This window comes from Hyperolius riggenbachi, chromosome 11 (genome assembly GCF_040937935.1).
Source record: "Hyperolius riggenbachi isolate aHypRig1 chromosome 11, aHypRig1.pri, whole genome shotgun sequence".
Taxonomy (NCBI): Eukaryota; Metazoa; Chordata; class Amphibia; order Anura; family Hyperoliidae; genus Hyperolius; species Hyperolius riggenbachi.
In genome coordinates this window covers 223,458,546-223,481,745 of record NC_090656.1, presented here as the reverse complement: position 1 = coordinate 223,481,745, position 23,200 = coordinate 223,458,546, and the positions used below count along the sequence as shown (strand labels likewise).

General features: G+C 44.9%; 2 protein-coding genes across 5 annotated transcripts in view; one reads left to right on the top strand and one right to left on the bottom strand.

Moving 5' to 3' along the window:
* Positions 1 to 1,523, top strand: part of ARFGAP2 (ADP ribosylation factor GTPase activating protein 2) — a 59,523-nt gene extending 58,000 nt beyond the window's left edge. For all 4 annotated transcript variants that reach the window (XM_068260955.1, XM_068260956.1, XM_068260954.1 and 1 more), the window contains one exon: positions 765 to 1,523. In XM_068260955.1, the coding sequence (XP_068117056.1) occupies positions 765 to 785 (21 nt within the window). In that variant the 3' untranslated portion in view covers positions 786 to 1,523. The remainder of the gene's footprint in view (positions 1 to 764) is intronic.
* A 1,019-nt stretch (positions 1,524 to 2,542) lies between these two features.
* Positions 2,543 to 23,200, bottom strand: part of LOC137538061 (para-nitrobenzyl esterase-like) — a 49,364-nt gene continuing 28,706 nt past the window's right edge. The window contains exons 8-9 of the mRNA XM_068260026.1: positions 15,774 to 15,995; positions 2,543 to 4,371 (exon numbers count right to left, since the gene is read on the bottom strand). Coding sequence (XP_068116127.1) covers positions 4,229 to 4,371; positions 15,774 to 15,995 — 365 coding nt within the window. The 3' untranslated portion in view covers positions 2,543 to 4,228. The remainder of the gene's footprint in view (positions 4,372 to 15,773; positions 15,996 to 23,200) is intronic.

The window sequence follows — 23,200 nt, the reverse complement described above, 5'->3', positions numbered from 1 at the left end:
GTCACTGGCTCAGAATGAGCATGCAGATCAGATGTTGTGACTTCACTGGCTGCATTCTTGTTCCAGGGCTGTGACTCAAACACAACTAATGCTAACAGCTCAGTTTGACAGCCAGGCAACTGGCATTGTTTATAAAGGAATGAAGATGGCAGCATACGTATTCCTTATGCCATGCTCCCATTAATCATTCCATTGGATGACAGCGGTACTTATGTGGCAAATTTTCCTGCAATTAACGGCTAGCTCGGCCCAAAGTCGGGAGTTTTGGTATTCTAAAAGCCATCATGTTATTGTCAATGAAGTATCACCTTTTTGGAACAGAGTGTTAAATAGAAAAAGAATTCAGTGCTGCAGTGGTGTAGCGATCACCATAGCAGCCACAGCAGCTGCTATGGGGCCTGTAACCAAGGTAGGGGGGCTGGTGCAGTGAGGGGGCGAGCTCCCCACCCCCTGGTTCCACCAACAATCCACCTGCTTCACGGCATCCCCGTCTGCATGATTACAGTGCCATATCTTGTCACATGTCCTGCCCGCAGGGTACGGGAAGAGAGACTGCGCTGGAGTCAAACAGGCGGAGACTGTAGAAGATGGAAGATCTTTGGTGGAGCTAAGAGAGGAGGTGTTACTATTCTCCTCCCCTTGTGCTACTTTGCATGAGGTGGGGGGACGGCTACTTCTGACCAATTAAGAGTTGGGTTAGTGTCACAGAGGTTTTGCTACACGCCATAACCGTTTTCTAAGTATCCTCTCTCCTCCTTTTGCAGGACCGATACAGCTCCTACTAAGCCACCCTGAAAGCAGAAACTGGGAGTCTATTCCTGTAGCATCTTTCCCGCACACCCACCAGATAAGGGCTGGAGGAATTGAGGGGTCAGACTGGGAGAGAAAGATCCACTTCCCTCCAGCAGGTGGCAGCGACCCCTCCTTATAAGATGACCGCTTCAGTATTCCTCAACCACCACAGGAAACTTTTCCTCTTGTACAGTTACTGCTGTTGCTTCTTCCCATCAGCTGTTTCCCCCCCTCCTCTTCCGGAGGGTCTTGCTGCTCCCCTTCCCCCCCCCCCCCCCAGGGATGCCCAGAAACTACTTGTAGCTTGAGTGTTAGTGTGAGATGACACAGGACATATACTATGTTACTGAAGACTGTGTGTTTGTTAGATTGGGTGAGTATGAAAAGTGTGTGCTGTAGAGGAGAATACTGAACAACCTCATTCTGGAACTGACTGTTACTGTCTGGACGAGGCTGCTGGTCATGTGACTGCTGTTGTATCCTGTTACTTTTTCCTTCCTGTCCCAGTGTGACCTCCTGTGATTTTAAGCCCCTCCCCCTCTGGACTTGATTGGGACGCAGACTATGCAGGCTCTGGCATGGCCTATGAGACGCCAAAAAGACTGCCTGCATGAGTATTTATTTTCAGGTCTTTTGGTGCTCTGACCTGCCAGGAGGACAGAAACTGCCTTCAATGCCACATCCAGTATTCACCAGATAGAACGAATAAAGTATACTGAGGCACCACAAAACATCCTCTCTGTCCTGTTATTTAGTGGTGGTGTAGATACTGATGGAAGCATAAAGGATACCCGAGGTGACCTGAGACAGCATAGTTATTGGTGCATTTAGCACTGTACAAATACTTGTCTGTGTTCCTTTTTTCCTTTCTCTGCCTGGAAGAGTTAAAAATCAGGTATGCAGGTGACAGTGGCTGTCCAGGTCAGGTCTGGGTCAGACTATAGTGTAACTCTCACTGATAAGGAGTTGCAGCCATAAAACACTTTCCTGGCAGAAAATGGCTTCTAAGAGCAGGAAAGGGATAAAGGTACAGAAGTCATACATTTTAGCTCTGGCATACTTCAATAAATGTGTCGTTGAGCAGAGACAATGAAACAAAAAACCTTAAGTAGATTTAAAAATAAAACTGGGATATCTAAAGTCATTTTTAGGAGAAGGAGGACAGATACAATTATTTATCTCAATTCATTTTCACCTCCTATTTCCTTTAAAGCAAATATTTGAGGAAAAAGTCAGATACTTACCTATGGAGAGGAAGGTTCTGGATCTCGTAGAGCCTGCTCAGTCCTCTCTCAATGTCCGTGTTACATCAATGTCTGCAGATCAAATACTGCCTCCAGGAGCCCTTGAGGCAGTCATGTCCGCAGGTGCTTCTGTAGACTAGCGGCTCCATACTGCATGAGCACACACCTGCCAGTCTTCAGAAGCACTCAGGGACACGAGTGTTTTTCATATAGTGTTGGGCTCACGAGTCCCTAAGGACTTGAATTCGGGATTCAAATGTGGCTTAATTGCCTCAGCTGTGCAGCTGGGTGAGAGAGGGTTACTTGCCCATAAGTCAGTTGTCTTCGATGCGTTCCAAACGTCTTGCACGCGTCCTTTGGGAAGCATTGCAAGACTCACTACCGCACACTTCCTACTCCTATGCTGTTCTTATCGGCAGGTTGTTCATAAGTTGGGGACTGCCTGTATATTACTATTTTTGCAAATAATTTCTTGTAATTAGTGATAGTTTAAACAAACACAAAAGTGAAAAAATACACCTTTATTTCTAAATAAAATAGTCACCATACATTGTCCCAGGGACATAATTTAAACATTGTATTAACCAGGACAAAGTGTTTTTTTTTATCCACAGTAGCACTTATATTTAAAAACTATAATGGCTGAAAATTGAAAAATGATTTTATTATTCCCATTAAATGCATATAGAATAAATTAATTCTTAGCAAAAAAGTACCACCCCAAGAAAGCCTACTTGGTGGGGGAAAAAAAACAAGATCTAGATCATTTTGGTGTTATACTGTAAGTAGTGATAAAGTTATTGGCGAATGACTGGGAGGAGCGCTGAAAGGTAAAAATTCCAGTCAGTAGCTGATACCCCCTTTCTCATGAGAAATCATTTCCTTTTCTCTCATAGATCATCAGGGGTGTCTGTATGGCTGATATTGTGGTGAAACCCCTCCCACAGTGTGATGTCATGACCATGGTCCTGACAGTTTTGCTGTTTATGCACCTTGTTGCATTGTGGGAAATACCATCTTTTTCCAGCTGCCAAACAAGCAAATATCACCCTCTGGGCATAAAACTCTCAGTAGCGAACATTCTGTACAGATCACCTGGCAGAACTAATGCTGTCACCAACAATGTTAGGCCTGCTTCACATTAGCGGTTTTTCCAGAAAGTATACTGTACAAACGGAATGGATGTGAAAGGTTCCAATTTTAACCTATGGATCCATTCACATGCGTCCGTTGGTACAGATACGTTCCAGTCCCCAGATCTAAAAATTGCTGCAGGCCCTAATTTTCTAGACCATTCTGCCTAGAGGAACGGATCCGGACAAAAAAATGCTGCAGCATTGGGGCAATGGAAAACAGAACGTTTCTTCACACTAGTGAAGTAACGGACTGTTCCATGGTGATGGGGGCATGGGCCGACTCAAATCTAGTGCTGGTGGGTGCAGCAGCCGGACGGGAGGGTGAGGGAGGGTTTATATATACCCAATCTTCTGTAGCAGCCGGTGGTAGAGGCTTCTGTCTTCCACGTCATGTGACTAGTCACATGACGCGCTGTGTAGTCACAGTGGAAGAAGAGGAAGCCTCTACCGCCAGCTGCCTATGAAGATAAGGTATGTATTTGCTGAGTGAAAACTGATCCGATCAATCATTGATCAGATCCGTTTTCACTATGTGAACCAGGCCATGGACTGAGCCATCCGGATCCGGTGAAGCGGAGACCGGATCCTTTTGACTCGAAACGCAGGTGTGAACCGGGCCTTACCTTTTAGATTGTAAATCAGAGAGGAAAGATTTTATAATGGGCAATCACTGACAATTATTGTAAAAATTATGTTTTCACTACAGCCCCGTTTTAAGGGGCCAGAGACTGCCGGCACTAAAGTGGTTAATCTAAATATTTATTTTGAGTAGTCGCCTTCTGCAGTTTTGCGTTTAGTGGTGCTCTGAATACAAGACATTCAGATTTGGCTCATTCTGTGAACTGCACAGTTTCTTACCAATCTTTTCAGCGCAGAATAGAGTTGTAGCGCCTGTTCATAACTACAGGCCGACTTCCATCTGGGGGAGGAGTTATGAGGTGCAGCCAAGTTCCGCTCAGGATGGTAAAAGTCCTCAGGTAATAGGCAGCACACAGATTATGGAGCCAGAAGCTGTGAACTGGCTACTAGAAGGGGCAGATGAGATCTGAGCTCTCCTCAGTTCATCCAGGCATACTGGAACATGTTGTTCTTCTCCCACAAAGCACACTGATCAGAGCGATAGTCCTTCTCCACTGTCAGTTCTGTAGACAATAGCGCCGTGCCGGTCGGGTATTCGGGCCACTCGGCGGGCATTCTACCTGCACAGCCAACAAAAAAACCAACACGTGTTTATATAAGAGGAACCCACATCCTTCAACCTGTTCACCAAAACCAGCTGTGGCATACTCTGACGAGGGTGACGTTTACTCCATTGCCTGCGCAAATCACGCAATGCATCATAACCTGACGGACTTTGATTTCAACAAGAAGAATTTGTGTTTATATAAAATGACATAAGCCTGTCGCGTGACACGTGTTATGATGCATGCGTTATTTCATAGCCTATTGCTGTGTGCGCACGCTTGCATGCATATGCCAAAACCTGTCACAGGATGCACTTACAGCGAACCTAAACAGAAGGATATGGATTTTTTTTTTTCCTTTTTAAATAATACCAGTTGCCTGACGCTCCTGCTGATCTGTGTCTCTGAGGCCTTGATCACGTTATAAATCGCAAGCGCTTAGCACTTCCTTGCGCTTTCAGAGCGATTTGCAGTTTTTAGAAGCGCATTTCCAAGCGCTTTTGTTAGGCGATTAGAGTTTTTCTTCCTGAAGATAATTAGGAAGTGAACTCTTTGACCTGGAACTGAATGTATCTAATATACATTGTGAGCAAAAGCACTCACAAAAAAATCGCTTTTCAAAGCTCTTTTTAGAGCACCTTGTATTAAAGCACTAACGCTCAGGAAATGGTGCAGGACCCGCGTTTCTGCTCAGAAAGAAAGCTCATCGCTCATGTGAGAACTCGCATAGAGCAACATTACACAATCGCTTTTAAAAATCGACAGTGCTTAAACAAAAGCACTCATAATATGAACAAGCCTCAATGCTTTTAGCCATAGCTGCTGAACAAGCATGCAGATCAGGTGCTCTGACTGAAGTCAGACTGGATTAGATGCAAGCATGTTCCAAGTGTGTGATTCAGCCACTACTGCAGCCTAAGGGCCCGTTTCCACTAGGGCGGTTTCGACGGCAATTCTGCAGAGTTTCCCCACACATCATTCGCACGGGGAAACTCTGCCATAGGGGATGACGGCGCTGCGGCGGAATCGCTTGCGGGAGCGATTCGCCCGGAACCCCCCGCAGATTTCGCCACGGAGGCTGCGAATCCCATAGTCGTGCATGGCACGGTTCATGGGATTCGCCTGCGATCCCGCCCACCGGCTCAGTGCGGTGTGCGTCTGCGAGACGCACGCCGCACTAGTGGAGACGAGCCCTTAGAGATCAGCAGGACTGCAAAGCAACTGGTATTGTTTAACCACTTCGCATCCAGACCTTGTTTTCCCCTTATTGACCAGAGCAGTTTTGACGCTTTAGCGGATTCCCTGTTTAATCACCAATAACTTCATCTGTACTCGTGCTACTTAAATGATCTATATATCTTTTTTTTTCAAGACAAACTAAGCTTTCATTGGGGGGTATTTGGTCCCAAGTAAAATGTTCCTCTCTATGCATGTTAATGGGAAAAAGGGGGAAAAATAAAAAAAATGCACTATTTCTCAATTTTGACCAATTTCTGTTTGACCTCCTTGCCGGTTTTCCCGACTTGAGCTCGGGGTAGAAAAAATAAGCTATTAGCGGTGATCCCGAGTTCAGGTCGGGGTAGGCATTGCAGAGCTTTACTTGTAGTTGTGGAGTCCCGCGCGCGATCTCGCTGCTCAGCGGGACTCCCGCTTCTCTCCCTGGCCGCCGGGATCCCCCATGTCCCCGCTATTCTTCCGGGGACCCGGCAGCCAGTTGGAGCAGCGGAGCCGTGGTGGTGGCTGCAGAGCAGTGGTGGCAGCGTGACGTCATCGGGGGCGGGGCTAATATTAAAAACGAACTTCTCTATATTAGAGAAATATAGAGAAGTTCGTTTATATGTATATTAGCGCCATCTTGTGGGCAAAGAGAAAACTGCAGCACAGGAGCCCAGGAAGGTACATTTTTTTTTTTTTTTTTTTTTTGCTGCAGATCTCCCTGCCAGAATGATTTTTTTCAGGTTTTAGGGTCTGAAAGAGTGGAAAAAAATTGCACCGCTTTTAGACCCTAAAATCTGGAAAGAATCAGACCGCCAAGGAGGTTAAAAATAAAAAGTGTGATTGACATAAAAACTGTGCCACCAGTTAAAGTCGCCCCAGTATAGATATCCAGATGTGTCCCCAGCATCACCCCACCCCCCCAGTATAGCCAGATGTGTCCCCAATATCAGCCCCCCCCCCAGCATAGCCAGATGAGTCCCCTGTGTTTGCCACCCCCACAATAGATTGACAGATGCACCCCCAGGAATAGTGCCCTTCTTTATAGCCAGATGTACCCCCAGGATTAGTGCTGCCCACCATTATAGCCAAATGTGCCCCTAATATTAAGGTATGCCCCCCCCCCCAGGTGCCCAGATGTGCAAAATGTGTAAACCCCCCCCTCCCCTTGGTTACTCAGATGTCCCCCAGTAAATATGTATGCCCCCCTTTGCATATTCCCCTCCCCCCAAGAATCTATAGCCAGATGCCCCCCCCCCCCCCCCCCATCAGGCAGCCCCCTCCGTGCAGAGATAGTTAAAAAAAAAAATACACGAGCAAGCAGTCTCACTCACCTACCTCGGTCCTGCGACTATCCAGAAGCCCGATCCCCGCTCTGCAGTCAGCCGCGTATTGCCGGTTACCCGGGTCTCGGCTTGATGACATCATCAAGCCGGGACTTGGATATTCGGCAATACGCGGCTGAGTTCAGAGCGGGGATCGGAGGCTCGGGCTGCAGGCTCATCACTGCAACGAGGTTAGGTGAGAGGCTGCTTGCTGCTGAATTTATTAGGCGATCTGTGCACAGAGTAGGCTGCCTGATGGGGGGGGGGGGGGGGGGATAACCGAATACTGGGGCACATCTGGCTATAATGGGGGGGAGAGCACTAATCCTGGGGGGCACATCTGATTATAATGGGACCATTTTATGTTGGGGACATATCTGACTAATGAGGGGTGCCAATCCTGGGGGTGCTACTGTCTATACTGGGGGGCGGCACATACAAGGGGCACATTTGACTATGCTGGGGGGGGGGGGGGTTGGGTGGGCTGCTACTCGGGACACATCTGACTATACTAGGGGGACATAAAACTGGCAGCATGTTTTTTTTTATCACAGCGGCGCTTTTTTATTTTTAAACTGGAATTGGTAAAGACTGAGAAATAATGCATTTTTTTCCTCTTTTTACCATTAAAATGCCTAGAAAACAAAACATTTCTTTGGACTAAATACCCCCTATTGAAAGCCTAGTTTTGTCTTGAAACAAATGATATATAGATCATTTAGGTGTAGTGAGTAGGGATAAAGTTATTGCTGATTAAACAGGGACATAGCTAAAGCGTCAAAACAGCTCTGGTGCATAAGGGGAAAACAAAGTCTGGATGCAAAGTGGTTAATGGAGATAAAACAGAAAGTTGGTGAATTATAAATGTGGTTAAAGGAAACCTGAAATGACTTTAAAAAAAAAAAAAAAAAATCACTTAGGGGCTTCTGCCAGCTCCCTGCAGCTGTCCTGTGCTTCCACAGATCTTCTGGTCCCCCGCCACGGCTAAGTTTCGTTTTTGTTGACTTGCAAGTCGCTGGCCGCATGCATCCTCATTCGTGCTCCCGTCTGCACAGGCACAGTACAAGAAAATCACACAATCGCACGGGAAACTCCCAGCAAAGGGAGTGAGAACAAGAACGCAGTGGCCATCAACTGGCTCAGTCAGGCGAAAAATAAAACTAAGCCGTGGCTGGGGACCGTAGGATCGTCGAGTACCACTGCGGGCACAGGACAGCTGCAGGGGGCTGGCAGAAGCCCTAGGTAAGTGAAACACTTATTTTCATTTTAGGTTACCTTTAACCACTTCCCGACCGCCGTATAGACAATTGGCGGCCGGGAAGTGGACCCCGCAAGGACCGCCGTATTGACAAATGGCGGCGGTCCTTGTAGGGGCATGGGCGGCGCGATCGCGTCATTCGTGACGCGATCGGCCGCCGGGGACTGGCTCAGCCCACCTCGCGCTGTAACCCACCGGCCGTTCGGAAGCGCCGGCGGGTTACTACCACCCGGATCGCCGCATACAAAGTGTATAATACACTTTGTAATGTTTACAAAGTTTATTATACAGGCTGCCTCCTGCCCTGGTGGTCCCAGTGTCCGAGGGACCACCAGGGCAGGCTGCAGCCACCCTATGTCGCACCCAAGCACACTGATTCCCCCCCCCCCCCCCTGCCCCAGATCGCCCACAGCACCTCTCAATCACCCCCTGTCACTGCCACCCATCAATCAGCCCCTAACCTGCCCCTTGCGGGCAATCTGATTACCCACCCACACCAATAGATCGCCCGCAGATCCGACATCAAATCACCTACCAAGTGCAGTGTTTACATCTGTTCTCTACCCTAAAACACCCACTAATTACCCATCAATCACCCCCTGTCACTGCTACCTATCAGATTAGACCCCTATCTGCCCCTATGGCACTCAATTACCTGCCCACACCCTCAGAACACCCTCAGACCCCAGCCCTGATCACCTCGCCAGTGCATTGCTTGCATCTATTCCCCCCTCTAATCACACCTTGAGACACCCATCAATCACCTCCTGTCACCCCCTAGCACACCTACCCATCAGATCAGGCCCTAATTTGCCCCGTGTGAGCTCCTGATCACTCGGCCTAACCCTCAGACCCCCTTTCGATCACCTCCCCAGTGCATTGATTGCATCTATTTTCCCCTCTAACCACCCCCTGAGACACCCATCAATCACCTCCTGTCACCCCCTAGCACTCCTATCCATCAGATCAGGCCCAATACAACCTGTCATCTAAAAGGCCACCCTGCTTATGACCAGTTCCACAAAATTCACCCCCTCATAGACCACCTGTCATCAAAATTTGCAGATGCTTATACCCCTGAACAGTCATTTTGAGACATTTGGTTTATAGACTACTCACGGTTTTGGGCCCGTAAAATGCCAGGGCGGTTTAGGAACCCCACAAAGTGACCCCATTTTAGAAAAAAGACACCCCAATGTATTCTGTTAGGTATATGACGAGTTCATAGAAGATTTTATTTTTTGTCAAAAGTTAGCGGAAATTGATTTTTATCGTTTTTTTTTCACAAAGTGTCATTTTTCACTAACTTGTGACAAAAAATAAAATCTATGAACTCGCCATACACCTAACGAAATACCTTGGGGTGTCTTCTTTCTAAAATGGGGTCACTTGTGGGGTTCCTATACTGCCCTGGCATTTTAGGGGCCCTAAACCGTGAGGAGTAGTCTAGAAAACAAATGCCTCAAAATGATCTGTGAATAGGACGTTGGGCCCATTAGCGCACCTAGGCTGCAAAAAAGTGTCACATGTGGTACCGCCGTACTCAGGAAAAGTAGTATAATGTGTTTTGTGGTGTATTTTTACACATACCCATGCTGGGTGGGAGAAATCTCTCTGTAAATGGACAATTGTGTGTAAAAAAAAAACAAAAAACAATTGTCATTTACAGAGATATTTCTCCCAACCAGCATGGGTATGTGTAAAAATACACCCCAAAACACATTATACTACTTCTCCTGAGTACGGCGATACCACATGTGTGGCACATTTTTACACCCTAAGTACGCTAAGGGGCCCAAAGTCCAATGAGTACCTTTAGGATTTCACAGGTCATTTTTGTTTCAAGACTACTCCTCACGGTTTAGGGCCCCTAAAATGCCAGGGCAGTATAGGAACCCCACTAATGACCCCATTTTAGAAAGAAGGCACCCCAAGGTATTCCGTTAGGAGTATGGTGAGTTCATAGAAGATTTTATTTTTTGTCACAAGTTAGCGGAAAATGACACTTTGAAAAAAACTATTAAAATCAATTTCCGCTAACTTGTGACAAAAAATGAAATATTCTATGAACTCACCATACACCTAACGGAATACCTTGGGGTGCCTTCTTTCTAAAATGGGGTCATTAGTGGGGTTCCTATACTGCCCTGGCATTTTAGGGGCCCTAAACCGTGAGGAGTAGTCTTGAAACAAAAATGACCTGTGACATCCTAAAGGTACTCATTGGACTTTGGGCCCCTTAGCGCAGTTAGGGTGCAAAAAGGTGCCACACGTGGTATTGCCGTACTCAGGAGAAGTAGTATAATGTGTTTTGGGGTGTATTTTTACACATACTCATGCTGAGTGGGAGAAATCTCTCTGTAAATGGACAATTGTGTGTAAAAAAAAAATCAAACAATTGTCATTTACAGAGATATTTCTCCCACCCAGCATGGGTATGTGTAAAAATACACCCCAAAACACATTATACTACTTCTCCTGAGTACGGCAATACCACATGTGTGGCACTTTTTTTGCAGCCTAACTGCGCTAATGGGCCCAAAGTCCAATGAGCACCTTTAGGCTTTACAGGGGTGCTTACACTTTAGCACCCCCCAAAATGTCAGGACACTAAACACACCCCACAAATGACCCCATTTTGGAAAGTAGACACTTCAAGGTATTCAGAGAGGAGCATAGTGAGTCCGTGGCAGATTTCATTTTTTTTTGTCGCAAGTTAGAAGAAATGGAAACTTTTTTTTTTTGTCACAAAGTGTCATTTTCCGCTTACTTGTGACAAAAAATAATATCTTCTATGAACTCACTATGCCTCGGTGAAAACTTCGGAATGACTTCTTTCCAAAATGGGGTCATTTGGGGGGGTATTTATGAATTCTAGCCCCTCATGAAACATGTCAGGTGGTCAGAAAAGTCAGAGATGCTGGAAAATGGGAAAATTCACTTTTTGCACCATAGTTTGTAAACGCCATAACTTTTACCCAAACCAATAAATATAGGCTGAATGTTTTTTTTTTAATCAAAAACATGTTTGTCCACATTTTTTGCGCTGCATGTATACAGAAATTTTACTTTATTTGAAAAATGTCAGCACAGAAAGTTAAAAAAAATCTTTTTTTGACAATTCATGTCTTTTTTGATGAATATAATAAAATGTAAAAATCGCAGCAGCAATCAAATAGCACCAAAAGAAAGCTTTATTATTAACAAGAAAAGGAGCCAAAATTAATTTAGGTGGTAGGTTGTATGAGCGAGCAATAAACCGTGAAAGCTGCAGTGGTCTGAATGGAAAAAAAGTGCCTGGTCCTTAAGGGGGGTAAAGCCCACGGTCCTCAAGTGGTTAAAAAGGAACTGTCGTGAAAATTTAAACCACGTATAACTAAGTACATTTTTCCCAGAGTAAAATGAGCCATACATTATAATCCCGAATAATAATCCGAACATTTGTATAGCGCTTTTCTCCTGTCAGACTCAAAGCGCTCGAGCTGCAGCCACTGGGACGCACTCAAGAGGCCACCCTGCAGTGTTAGGGAGTCTTGCCTTGAACTCCTTACTGAATAGGTACTTGACCTAGCCAAGATTTGAACCCTGGTCTCCCATGTCAAAGGCAGAGCCCTTAACCAGTACACTATCCAGCCACATTACTTTTCTCCTAGGTTGCTGTCACTTACAGTAGGCAGGGCCAGTTCCAGCTTCAATGAGGCCCCGGGGGAAAAGTAACTTGGGGGCCCATTGACCCCCTTCCCCAACCACTGATTGACCCCCCACCCTGTCTCCATCAGACTGAATGGCCAGCTGTGCTCCCCAGTCTTAGGTAGTCTCCCCTAGTATAGATGGCCAGAAGTGTCCCTCATGATTAGGTAGCCCCCCCTCCCAGAACAGATAGCTAGATGTGCCCCCCATAAATAGGTAGCCTCCCCCTCCAGTAGAGGTAGCCAGATGTGCCCCCTCACTATTAGGTAGTCCCCTTTACCCCAATATAAAAAGCTAGATGTGTCCCCCAGGATTAAGTTGCCTCCCTCCATATGCAGTATGGTGGGCATCACAACAGAAAGACTGAGGGTACTACTCACCTGTCAGCGTTGTCGGGAAGTTGAGAGAGTCTTCTCCTCTTCACACAGCCACAGCGTCTCTTCTCTGACTCCTCCAGTAGTGCAGTACTGAGAGGCACTACTAGAGGGCAGGAGAGAGGAGATGCAGTGACTGAATGAAGTGGAGAAGACTTTCTGGACTTCCCGACAACGCTGACAGGCGAGTATTAACCTCGGAGCCCCTCTGTTGCGCTGCCCACCGCACAACATATTGGGGGGGGGGGGGGGAGAGCCTTTGGGGAGCTCCAGCCTCCTTTCCTTGCCTGCTGCTGCCTAACCTCCTTCACCCGCACAACACATGCTGCATACCTGCGGCTGCTGGCTGACTAAATCAACTTGCCTGGGGACCCCTATGGACTCTTGGGCAATCGCCCCCCTTGCCTGCATTGTAGCGCTGGCCCTGACAGTAGGTAGTAGAAATTTGACATTACAGAGAGATTTTGGACTAGCCCATCTTCTCATAGGGGGGTTCTCAGGGTTTTCTTTAATTATAAAAGCACTTAGTGAATGGCAGCAGTTCCGTCCAACTGCCAAAATAGTGTGCAGCGAGCAGGGAGGCTGGCCAGCATCTTTGTTTTAATCATTTTCAGGGAATGTCTTTATAAAGAATAAAGGCCATGCTGAGAATCCCCATGAAGAGATGGCCTAGCCCAAAACCTGTTGGTAATATCAGATTTCTACTACCTACTGTAAGTGACAGCAACATAGGAGAAAAGTAATTCATGGCTCATTTTACTCTGGGAGAAATGTACTTCTTATTTGTCTATGTTCATACAAAAATAATGCGCTTAAAAAAAATCTCCTTTATTTATAAAATATAAAAATTATAAAAGTTCCTATGCGGATAATGGTGCTTAGCACTAAAATACATGCCTATAATAAAAATCTCATTGGATCCTCACAAAACTGATTCTGCAAATGTGTAGACTAATATACTAAAAAGTCCAAGGATTAATGTCCGTCAGAAATTGTTAGTGACACATATCAATAACAGCAGGCTTGATGAAAAACTGTAACAGTGGAATATAGATTCTTCATAGAAGTTAGATTATATTGATTGAGTGCATGACCTAGGATTCAAGTCCCATTCGCAAGAAGTTCATCCTAGCCCACACTTTGATAGTATAAAGATTCCTTCACAGCCTATTTTCTACTGTTTCTAGTGTCTAATGACTTGCTTTATAGTCTCTTATTAAGAGTTGAAACAGTAGGCAAATGTCCCAGAGCCGATGCCCTGTAAATTTAAAAGCTTGTATGCTTGATCCACTACAATCTCCCCTATTCCTTACCGCATGGATATAATGCAGATGTATAGCTTTAGCACATTAGCGTCATTGACAACATGTACTGTTTAAATGACAGGGGTACCCCTGGATGTTTAACTCACGATCCTGGCGACTTCGTTAGTACATGTCCAAAGTGCTGGGTAAACCGCTTTCACTTGTTGCTGTCAATTTTTAAATGATTCCTTATAGTTCCTTATGCGGCAACGGATGTTAAAGTAAGCAACTGTTCCCAAATGCATACCAGTTGCTAAAAGGCATAGAATTCTAAATCTTTGAGTCCATGTGGTAACAGTATTTAATTTAAATATCCACAAAGTCTCCTGTTTGGACATTTCTTTCAAATAATCACCACCTCTCCTCCAAGATTTTTTTACTCGTGCAATCGCACAAAACTTTGAACCTAAAGGAACAATTGTGTTCTAGCTGGTAATGTGCTGAGAGGGGATGTTTTTTATTTCCTTTAGCAATATTAGCACAATGTTCTCCCAATCTCTCCCTAAGTGGGCGTTTGGTCCTGCCCACATATTGTTTACGATATGGACACGTAAGAGCATAGATCACACCCATAGTGTCACAATTTGTTATTTCCTGAATGCGAAAGCTCTCCCTGTTAGACGTAGATGTTATTTCATGTGTTCATTCTACTGGTAAGCCAGATTCTTTACAGGCTCTACAGAACCCACATTTTTTGAAATAACCCACTTTTCGTGCTTTCGTCTGCTGTTCCTTGACTGTTGGTGACAATATATTTCCTAAATTCCTCGATTTCTTGAAGATAATTGCCGGGTGCTGTGGCAATAAGGGAGTCCAGATCGGATCCTCCCTAAGAATATTCCAATATTTCCCAATCACTTTTCTCATTTTATTTGCTTGGGTACAGTAATTTAATATTAAATGTGGTTGTTGTTCCTCCTGATTGGCTACATGAACCTTTTCTTCTAACAGCGTGTCTATTGATGCTTCTAACTTTATCTCTGGCCTCCAGAATATAAGATACTATAAAGCAAGTCATTAGATACTAAAAACAGTAGAAAATAGGCTGTGAAGGAATCTTTATACTATCAAAGTGTGGGCTAGGATGAACTTATTGCGAATGGGACTTGATTCCTAGGTCATGCACTCAATCAATATAATCTAAATAATTTCTATGAAGAATCTATATTCCACTGTTACAGTTTTTCATCAAGCCTGCTGTTTTTGATATGTGTCACTAACAATTTCTGACGGACATGAATCCTTGGACTTTTTAGTATATTAGTCTACACATTTGCAGAATCAGTTTTGTGAGGATCCAATGAGATTTTTATTATAGGCATGTATTTAAGTGCTAAGCACCATTATCCGTATAGGAACTCTTATATTTTATAAAGGAGATTTTTTTAACGCAGTCTGATATTTTTGTATGAATTTTTTGCCTCTTTTGGGATTGGGATACCCAATATGTCAGACTCCGCTGCAATATTTAGAATTGGGCGCAGCACCATAAATAACTGATCTTATTTTTATGTGTTTTACATTTTAAGATTTTCGTAACAGTTGCTCTTTAAATGAAATGCATCTTTACCCATTGGTATTGCAGCTGTACGTATAACCCTGACAATAACAGTGAATTTGCCGCTAGTCTTTCTGTGTGGGCAGAAAAAGATTAAGGTAAGGGTTCGTTTCCAAATAGCGTACTTATGGAAACACTATCGCAGGGACATAAGACAGTGTATAGACGGCACTGTCTGATGTTTCCATTCATGTGCGGCGATTCATCGCTGAATTGCCGCATATGGTTTGCTGCACTTTGCTCTGCGCTTTGATGGAAACGAGCCCTAGGCAAGATAGCAGTGTTTGCAAACTGCTGATGATTACTTGACTTTTTAACTAAGATTTGTTGGGGGCAGTATCCCTTAGACTTTCTCTACGCCCTAGGCAGCTGCCTAGGGTTGCCTTGTTGATCAGGCTCTGCTCGTGGGGCTCAGTACACTGACCGTTGGATGACCAAAAGGACACTCGGGCAAATTTCAATGGTTTTGCTGGGGGATCGCTGTACAGCAGCAATAGGACTCTGTAGGGATTCCTAGCAAATGTGCTTAAAATATTTTCTGTAAGAATGAAACAGTTTCCATGTATGGCAGATTTTATGTTGACAGTTTGGCATCATTGTTTGCACCACTCCTCCGCCCTCTGTGTGATGTCACGCACATCAGAGACAGAACGCCAACCATACCCCTCCCCCACCCAGGCCGCTGCTTCTTACCTTCTTTTGCAAAATGTAAGAAGTACTTCCTCATCAGCCTCTGGAAGTCACGGTCGGCTTCGGTGGTCTCCCCCAGCGAGTAGTCCAGCGTCCCGAAGAAGCCCAGCGTGTCCAACATGTGGAAGGCAAACCAGCTGGGATAGGAGAAGAGGTTCTGGGGTATGGCTGACCGGGAGGGAGTGTAGGTAACCTGGTAGCGGTACACCGGGCTGGACAACGCTGCTGCAAGACAATGAAATCATCTGTCAGTAGGTACAGAATTCCACAGACATAATACAGTAGATGCGCTTTTCTTAAAGCCGCAGGGCAGCCATACTATCCCATAAAAAAGAAAAAACATACATAAAGTAGATAAATACTTGTTCTACTTACATAAAACATGTATTGTACTGTCCATGTTTTGATTCTAGTGAATTTTACATAGTAAATAAAGAAAACGGTTCCAGACATTTTCCCTCTTTACTGCCTCTGAAGCCAATCTTGGTCTCATTTCCTCCCATACTCTTTTTTTTCTCCTGCCTGAAATGGTGTATGCATTGCCTGCCCTCCTCCCCACTGAGCTCTGTACTAAAACTGGACTGTCAAATACATCTTGCTTTGTAAACACATGAGCACAGCATAGATGTATTTTAGCAGCTTGTGCAGAAGGGTGAGGTGCATTTCACTTTTAATCCTGTCTTACTGAACTGCCCTCAGCCAATCAGTGAGGAGCAGGAATGTGGGAAGGGAGATAAACTTCCCTCTCCCTGGCAATGTACCAAAATAGAGCCAGGGTGACAGATAAGATTCATTACACCAGACACATTTATGATTACCGAATTTGCCGCCATGTACGATGCTTCAAGGTTTAGAAAGCAAAAACCAGGCAAAATAAAATATATATATACTAAACCTGATACATCCATGTTCCAGGAGCGTCTTGAACATGTTCTCCCTCAAATGGTGTCCCCCATGTCTCCATATTCCCCCGATTGTGTGCTCCTGTGTCCCCTTCTGTTGCTTGTGTCCTCTTCTACGTACTCTATAAAGTGCGTCAGAAGAGGACGCTGCTATATATAAATACATAGTCATGTCTAATATTCTGCCATATTATTATATAGCACTGACATCTTCTGCAGCACTGTACAGAGTACATAGTCATGTCACTGACTGTCCTCTGAGGATCTCACAATCTAATCCTACCATAGTCATAGTCTAATGCTGGGAATACACGTTTCGTTTTTGCCTTCGTTTTAGCCTTCGATTCGTTCGGTAAACGAATCGAGTGTTGAAAACGTATGTGAAAATAGTCATAATCTCATTATAGTTTCAATTAATAGACCCCAAAAACGAACGACTAGTGATCGAACATGTTTGATATTATCTCTCTTTATCCATCTAATCGAGCCATTGGTAGGCTTGATGGCTGTTCAGATCGATTATATATTCGTTTATGCCGTCCGTCCCTGTACTAAGTTTCGTTTCTTTTCAGCCTTCGATCATTGGAAAAAACGAAACCATCAGAATCGAAAAAAAACCGAAACCGTGGTTGGTGATATTAACCGTACGATCGATTATTTCGGGATCGAAAAGGACAAAAGGCACAATCGAAACGAAGGTTTAAACGAAGGCAAAAACAAAACGTGTATTCCCAGCATAATACCCTACCATATTATTAAGGTAGGATTAGATTGTGAGCTCCTGAGGACAGTGACATGACTATGCCATACTCTCTGCTCTACACTCCTGTCCTTTTTAGAGAGTGTGGGCTGGGCAGAGAGGAAGAGCAAATAGATAAAGCAAGAGATCGTATTAGTAATAGTACACTAATCTCTTACGAACAACTCTTCACCCTGAAGTCAAACAATGTCTGATAGAGATGTCGCGAACCTCCGATTTTCGGTTCGCGAACCGCCATAGACTTCAATGGGCAGGCGAACTTCCAAAACTACAAACACTGTTTCTGGCCAAAAAAGTGATGGAAAAGTGGTTTCAAGGTGTCTAACACATGGAGGGGGGGATACAGACGAAAAGTCCCCGGGAAAATTACGGATTTGACACACAGCAGGGTTATAATCCCTAAAGGGCAGAAATCACATTGCATTCCTAAATGGGAGGCCTAAAGTGATTGAAAACATCTTGTGTGTGTGTATACAAGGATCAGGTAGTGTAATTAGAGTAATGCTTCACACTGATACACCAAACTCACTGTGTAACGCACCGCAAACAGCTGTTTGTTTAGTGATGGCCCTGCTGGTGAGCACGTTGGCGAGAGTGCAGGCCATGGCGGTTTTCAAGCCCATATGGTCGGGCTGAGGTAGCTCAATGAGAGAACAACAACTGTCCAGCTGATCGAATTTGGTCTGTCCACAATGAAGCAACGACCTTATTATCTTGGGTCAGGTGTGGTGTGGTGTGGTGTGCCCCCCCCCCCCCAGCACACTCAAATAGCCGGTCATTGCTTCATTGTGATATGCAACCCCTTCACCACGGCAAGGTAACGATCACGAAGGGGAATTGACACAGGTCAGAGAAAGATGAGGTGTTCTGTGTTAAATAGTCAACTACGTCCTGACAATATTGGGGGTTGATGGCACGTGCCTTCTTCTAAACATTGTACTTTGGTCGAGGGCCGCACAAAATCACGTCAGCACGACCTCGAACAGACCTGCCGGGAGGGCCACACAAAAAAAAATCACCACAAGAACATTAGCTCTCAAAAGAGCTGTTTTGGGGTGCTTTTCAGCAACAAATATCTGCAAGGAGCAAGCAAGCAGACCTCCTAATTATCGCTTTATCTATCTCTCCAATGTCTCTCCCTTCTCGCACTAATACAGCAGCACACAGAGTGAGAACATGGCCTACGCTGCTGCCTTATATAAGGGGGGGGGGGGGGGATGAGCTCCAGGAGGGAGTGCAGCCTGATTGGCTGCCATGTGTCTGCTGACTGTGATGTAGATGGTCAAAGTTTAGCCCACTGATGTAGTATAGGGGGTGGGTCGAACTGCCATAAAGTTTGCGGTTCGCCGCGAACGCGAACCCCCGATGTTCGCGTGAATAAGTTTGCCGGCGAACCGTTCGGGCCATCTCTACTGTCTGATGACGGCTGTGTTGAAGAAGTCTCAGACTGGGGGGGGGGGGGGGAATTCTACTGCTACCCCTGCAGAACCAGTCCAAGATTGAGTTGTTGTGAGAGGGGGCAGAGAGCAGGGCCCCCTTTAAACTTGGTGTGCCACACACCATCACCACTCTGCTTCTACCTCCTCTTGCATGCACTGAAGTCCGTAGAAATTACTATGGTACTGCAATAAAATGGCCGCTAGAGAAAAACATGTCCACAAATGCGGACTCTGGTAGCCATTTTCTTGTAAACCTAAAACAATTTCTACCGGACCACAGTACATGTGACCGGAGGGGAGGGGGGGGGGGAAGAGTGGCACATCAATCTGGAAGGAGGCTCCCAATATCCGCCCCCTCCGTTCCTCCCAATAACTCAGACACAGTGGGGGGGGGGGGGGGGGAGCTGTGTATACATGGAGCTGTTTTCCAGGCCCCAGACACAATCAGCCCCATACACCAGGCCCCGTGTTATGCCCTATCGGCGGCCATGATGCACTGGATAAATCACTATGATAAGATCTGTTTGGTGATCTATTAACCACCTGCGATTGAGCTCGGTTTGTGGTTTAAAAGGGTGATCTGGCATTGTGGTAAATTTTCTTTAAAGGAGTTGGAGGAAGAGCGCGAGGGATTGATGGCCACATACCAATGACCGGCTTTATAGGACATTGTGTAAGCTCAACTCTACTGGGGGTAGATGTCCTCTGAACATCGACCACTTGGTAAACCAGAAACAGGCATTTGCTATGATGCCAGGTTGGCATGTAACTTTTTATGCACTAAACACATGCCATATGGATGAAGAACTGAGCAGTGAGACTTTCACTTAGATTGGAGTTTCTTAAGACCTGTTAGCAGTGGGATCCCGCAAGGGTCAGTACTTGGTCCAATTTTTTTCAATTTATTAATGATGTAATGGACACGCTAGTACTACAGAATAATGTAGCCATCTATGCAGACGATACAAAATGATGCAGAATTATCATAATACTAAGACGCATAGTGACAGATTACAACATGATCTTGACAACTTGGCCTTATGGACAGGCACATGACAGATGAACTTAATATTGATAAATGTAAAGTCATGCACCTTGGATGTACCAATAGGAGAGCACCATATAAAATAAATGGTATACAGCTGGAAACATCGGACTTGGAGACGGACTTGGAAATACTGGTTGCTAACAAGTTAAGAAACTGTATAAAAATGCCAAGCAGCAGTAGCTAAAGCAAGTAAAATTCTGGAATGCATAAAAAGGGAAATAATATCTTGAGATGCTGCTAGTATCTACTCCCTCTGTATAAATCACTTGTGAGGCCACATCTGGAGTACGGGATACAGTTTTGGGGACCACACTATAGAAAACACGTTCACCTTCTAGAACGGGTACAAAGACGGTAAAGTAAAATAATCAGAGGGATGGAAGAGCTCACTTACCAAGAAAGGCTGGACAACTGGGCTTATTTAGTTTGGAAAAAAGGTGACAGAGGTGACCTGATTAACATGTATTAATACATCAGAGGGCAATACAAAAGCTTGGCAGATGAGATTTTTCTTTATCCCTAGGGTTGTACAACGGACAAGGGGACATGATCTGTGTATGGAGGAAAAAAAAGTTTTTTGCCATCTTATATGAAAAGGGGGTCCTTCACTGTGAGAGTGATGTTTAACCACTTCACCCTAACTGGACTAAAATTTTTGTCCAGGTAGGCTGCCGCCGTTAATGACATTGTATGGGCGGAGCTAACGTAATGATGTAACAGCGAGGCATAAGAAAGCAGTGTTTACGCCATGATGTGGACAAACGAGGTTTCGCATCATGGGTGTGCAGAAACTGTGTGATGCTAATAGTATACCGTAACCACAAAGCAGCAAACATAGCCATCTATGACCATTAAATAATAAATGCAGTAACAGTTACCCCGGACACCAGAAAATAAATGCAATGGGCAACATGTCAGCACAAAATAAACGCAATGCGGGCAACATGTCAGTACAAAATAAAACGCAATGCAGGCAACATGTCAGTACAAAATAAACGCAATGCGGGCAAACATGTCAGTACAAAATAAGCGCAATGCGGGCAAACATTTCACCAGAATAGAAACGCAATGCGGGCAAACATTTCACCAGAATAGAAACGCAATGCGGGCAAACATTTCACCAGAAAAGAAACGCAATGCGGGCAAACATTTCACCAGAAAAGAAACGCAATGCGGGCAAACATTTCACCAGAAAAGAAACGCAATGCGGGCAAACATTTCACCAGAAAAAAACGCAATGCGGGCAAACATTTCACCTGGAAAAGAAAGCATTTACTCACCTGGCAGAAGTCTCCGGCCTCTGGCGCGCTGCTCCCGGGACCACCTTCCTCCTGCTCGTCTCCCGCGCTGACAGGGCTACGGCAAGATGGCGCCCGAAGCCCTGTACTGGAGACACAAATAGTCTCCAGCACAGGGCTTCGGCAGCCATCTTGCCGTAGCCCTGCTCGCCTGCCGGTGTCTAAACAATCACCGGAAGAAGGAGGCTGGAGCGGGGGTGCGGGCAATGAACTGGCACGGCGTCTATAGACGCCGCTGCCAGTTCATGTGGATAGAGTGGCCAGAGTCCCCCCCCCCCCGGAGAAAAGCGGAGATCAAAAAGTTCCCCGTCTTCATACTTCTTCCTGGGAGCAAGATCGATTGCTCCCAGGACTTTTTGTCTGTGGCCATCTTGTGGCCATATAGCAAACTACACCAAAAAGCACTTTGTATTGAATAAATACATTTTTAAAAATTTTAAATCCCGTGTTTACCTCCCACACCAAAAAATACCCACATACAAGTTTTAATAAAAAATAAAATAAAAAAATAAAATAAAAAAACAAAACAAAAATAAATAGTTACCTAAGGGTCTGAACTTTTTAAATATTCATGACAAAGGAGTATATCAATATGATTTATTAAATTATGGGCTTCTAAATAGTGATGGACGCAAATTGAAAAAAATGCACCTTTATTTCCAAATTAAATATCGGCGCCATGCATTGTGATAGGGACATCATTTAAATGGTGTAATAAGCGGGACAAATTGGTAAATAAAGTACATCGGTTTTAATTATGGTAGCATGTATTATTTTCAAACTATAATGGCCAAAAGCTGAGAAATAATGATTTTTTTCCATTTCTTTCTTAATATTCCTGTTAAAATGGATTTGGAATAAATTAATTCTCAGCAAAATGTATCACCCACAGAAAGCCTAATTGGTGGCGGAAAAAACAAGATATAGATCCATTCATTGTGATGAGTAGTGATAAAGTTATTGGCAAATGAATGGGAGGTGAAAGTTGCTCAGATGTAAAAAAAAATGTCAACCCTGTAGGCTGAAGTGGTTAAAATCTGGTATCTTACCTCAGAAAGTAGATATGGCACATTCTACTGTATATCTGCATTTAAAGAGGGCTTGGATGCTTTCCTTACATTGAAGGGCATCCACGGCTATATTTACTAGGTAATTCCTAGAGAGAGATGATCCAGGGAATTATCTGACTGCCATCTGGAGTCGGGGAGAATTTTTTCCGTTTTAACCCCCTTGAAGTTATAATTCTTTCTGGATTTTAGGGTCTAAAAGCAGTGCAATTTTTCTGCATGCTTTCAGACCCTAAAACTTGGAAAAAAATCATTATGCCAGGGAGATCTGCACAGCCCCAGCAATCACACACCACCCCGGACTCCAGTGCTGCAGTTTTTCCTCTGTCCACCAGGTGGCGCTGCAACCCTAAAGTGAGATTGCCGGCTGTAATCATGACTGTGTACACCAAACGTAGGAGGAGCTCCACAAAGGTATAAATCTAAGGTGTGCCTCGGCCTTTACCCCTGTGTCCACCGGGGTGCTTCGTATCAGTAAACAGCAACACAGCCGGCACCACCATAAGAGTAAACAGTAAACTCTTATTATTGCATCACCTCAATGGCTCCAACAATGACAAACGTTGTTTCGGGCATAGCCCTTTCTCAAATTGCAATCGCCATATACAAACAAACAAAGTGCAGTCTTTTAAATACCCCACACCCACTAAAAGCACCAATCAGTGCCCTACTGGGCGGAATCAAGTGGTGGACCTGATGGGGAACTAATTAATTAATAATTTTTGATACGCGTGACATGTCCGCATGCGTACTTTTGTACGCATCCTTCCATATTGTGACGTGGCGCAATGTGATTGGTTGAATGCGGACGTCGGTGGGCGGCTGAACGGACGGCCGCTTGGACATGACGTGGTACACCTGGATTGGCTAGTGCCGGTCCAGGAAGTGATCCATGCGTCTGGGAATATAGTTTGAA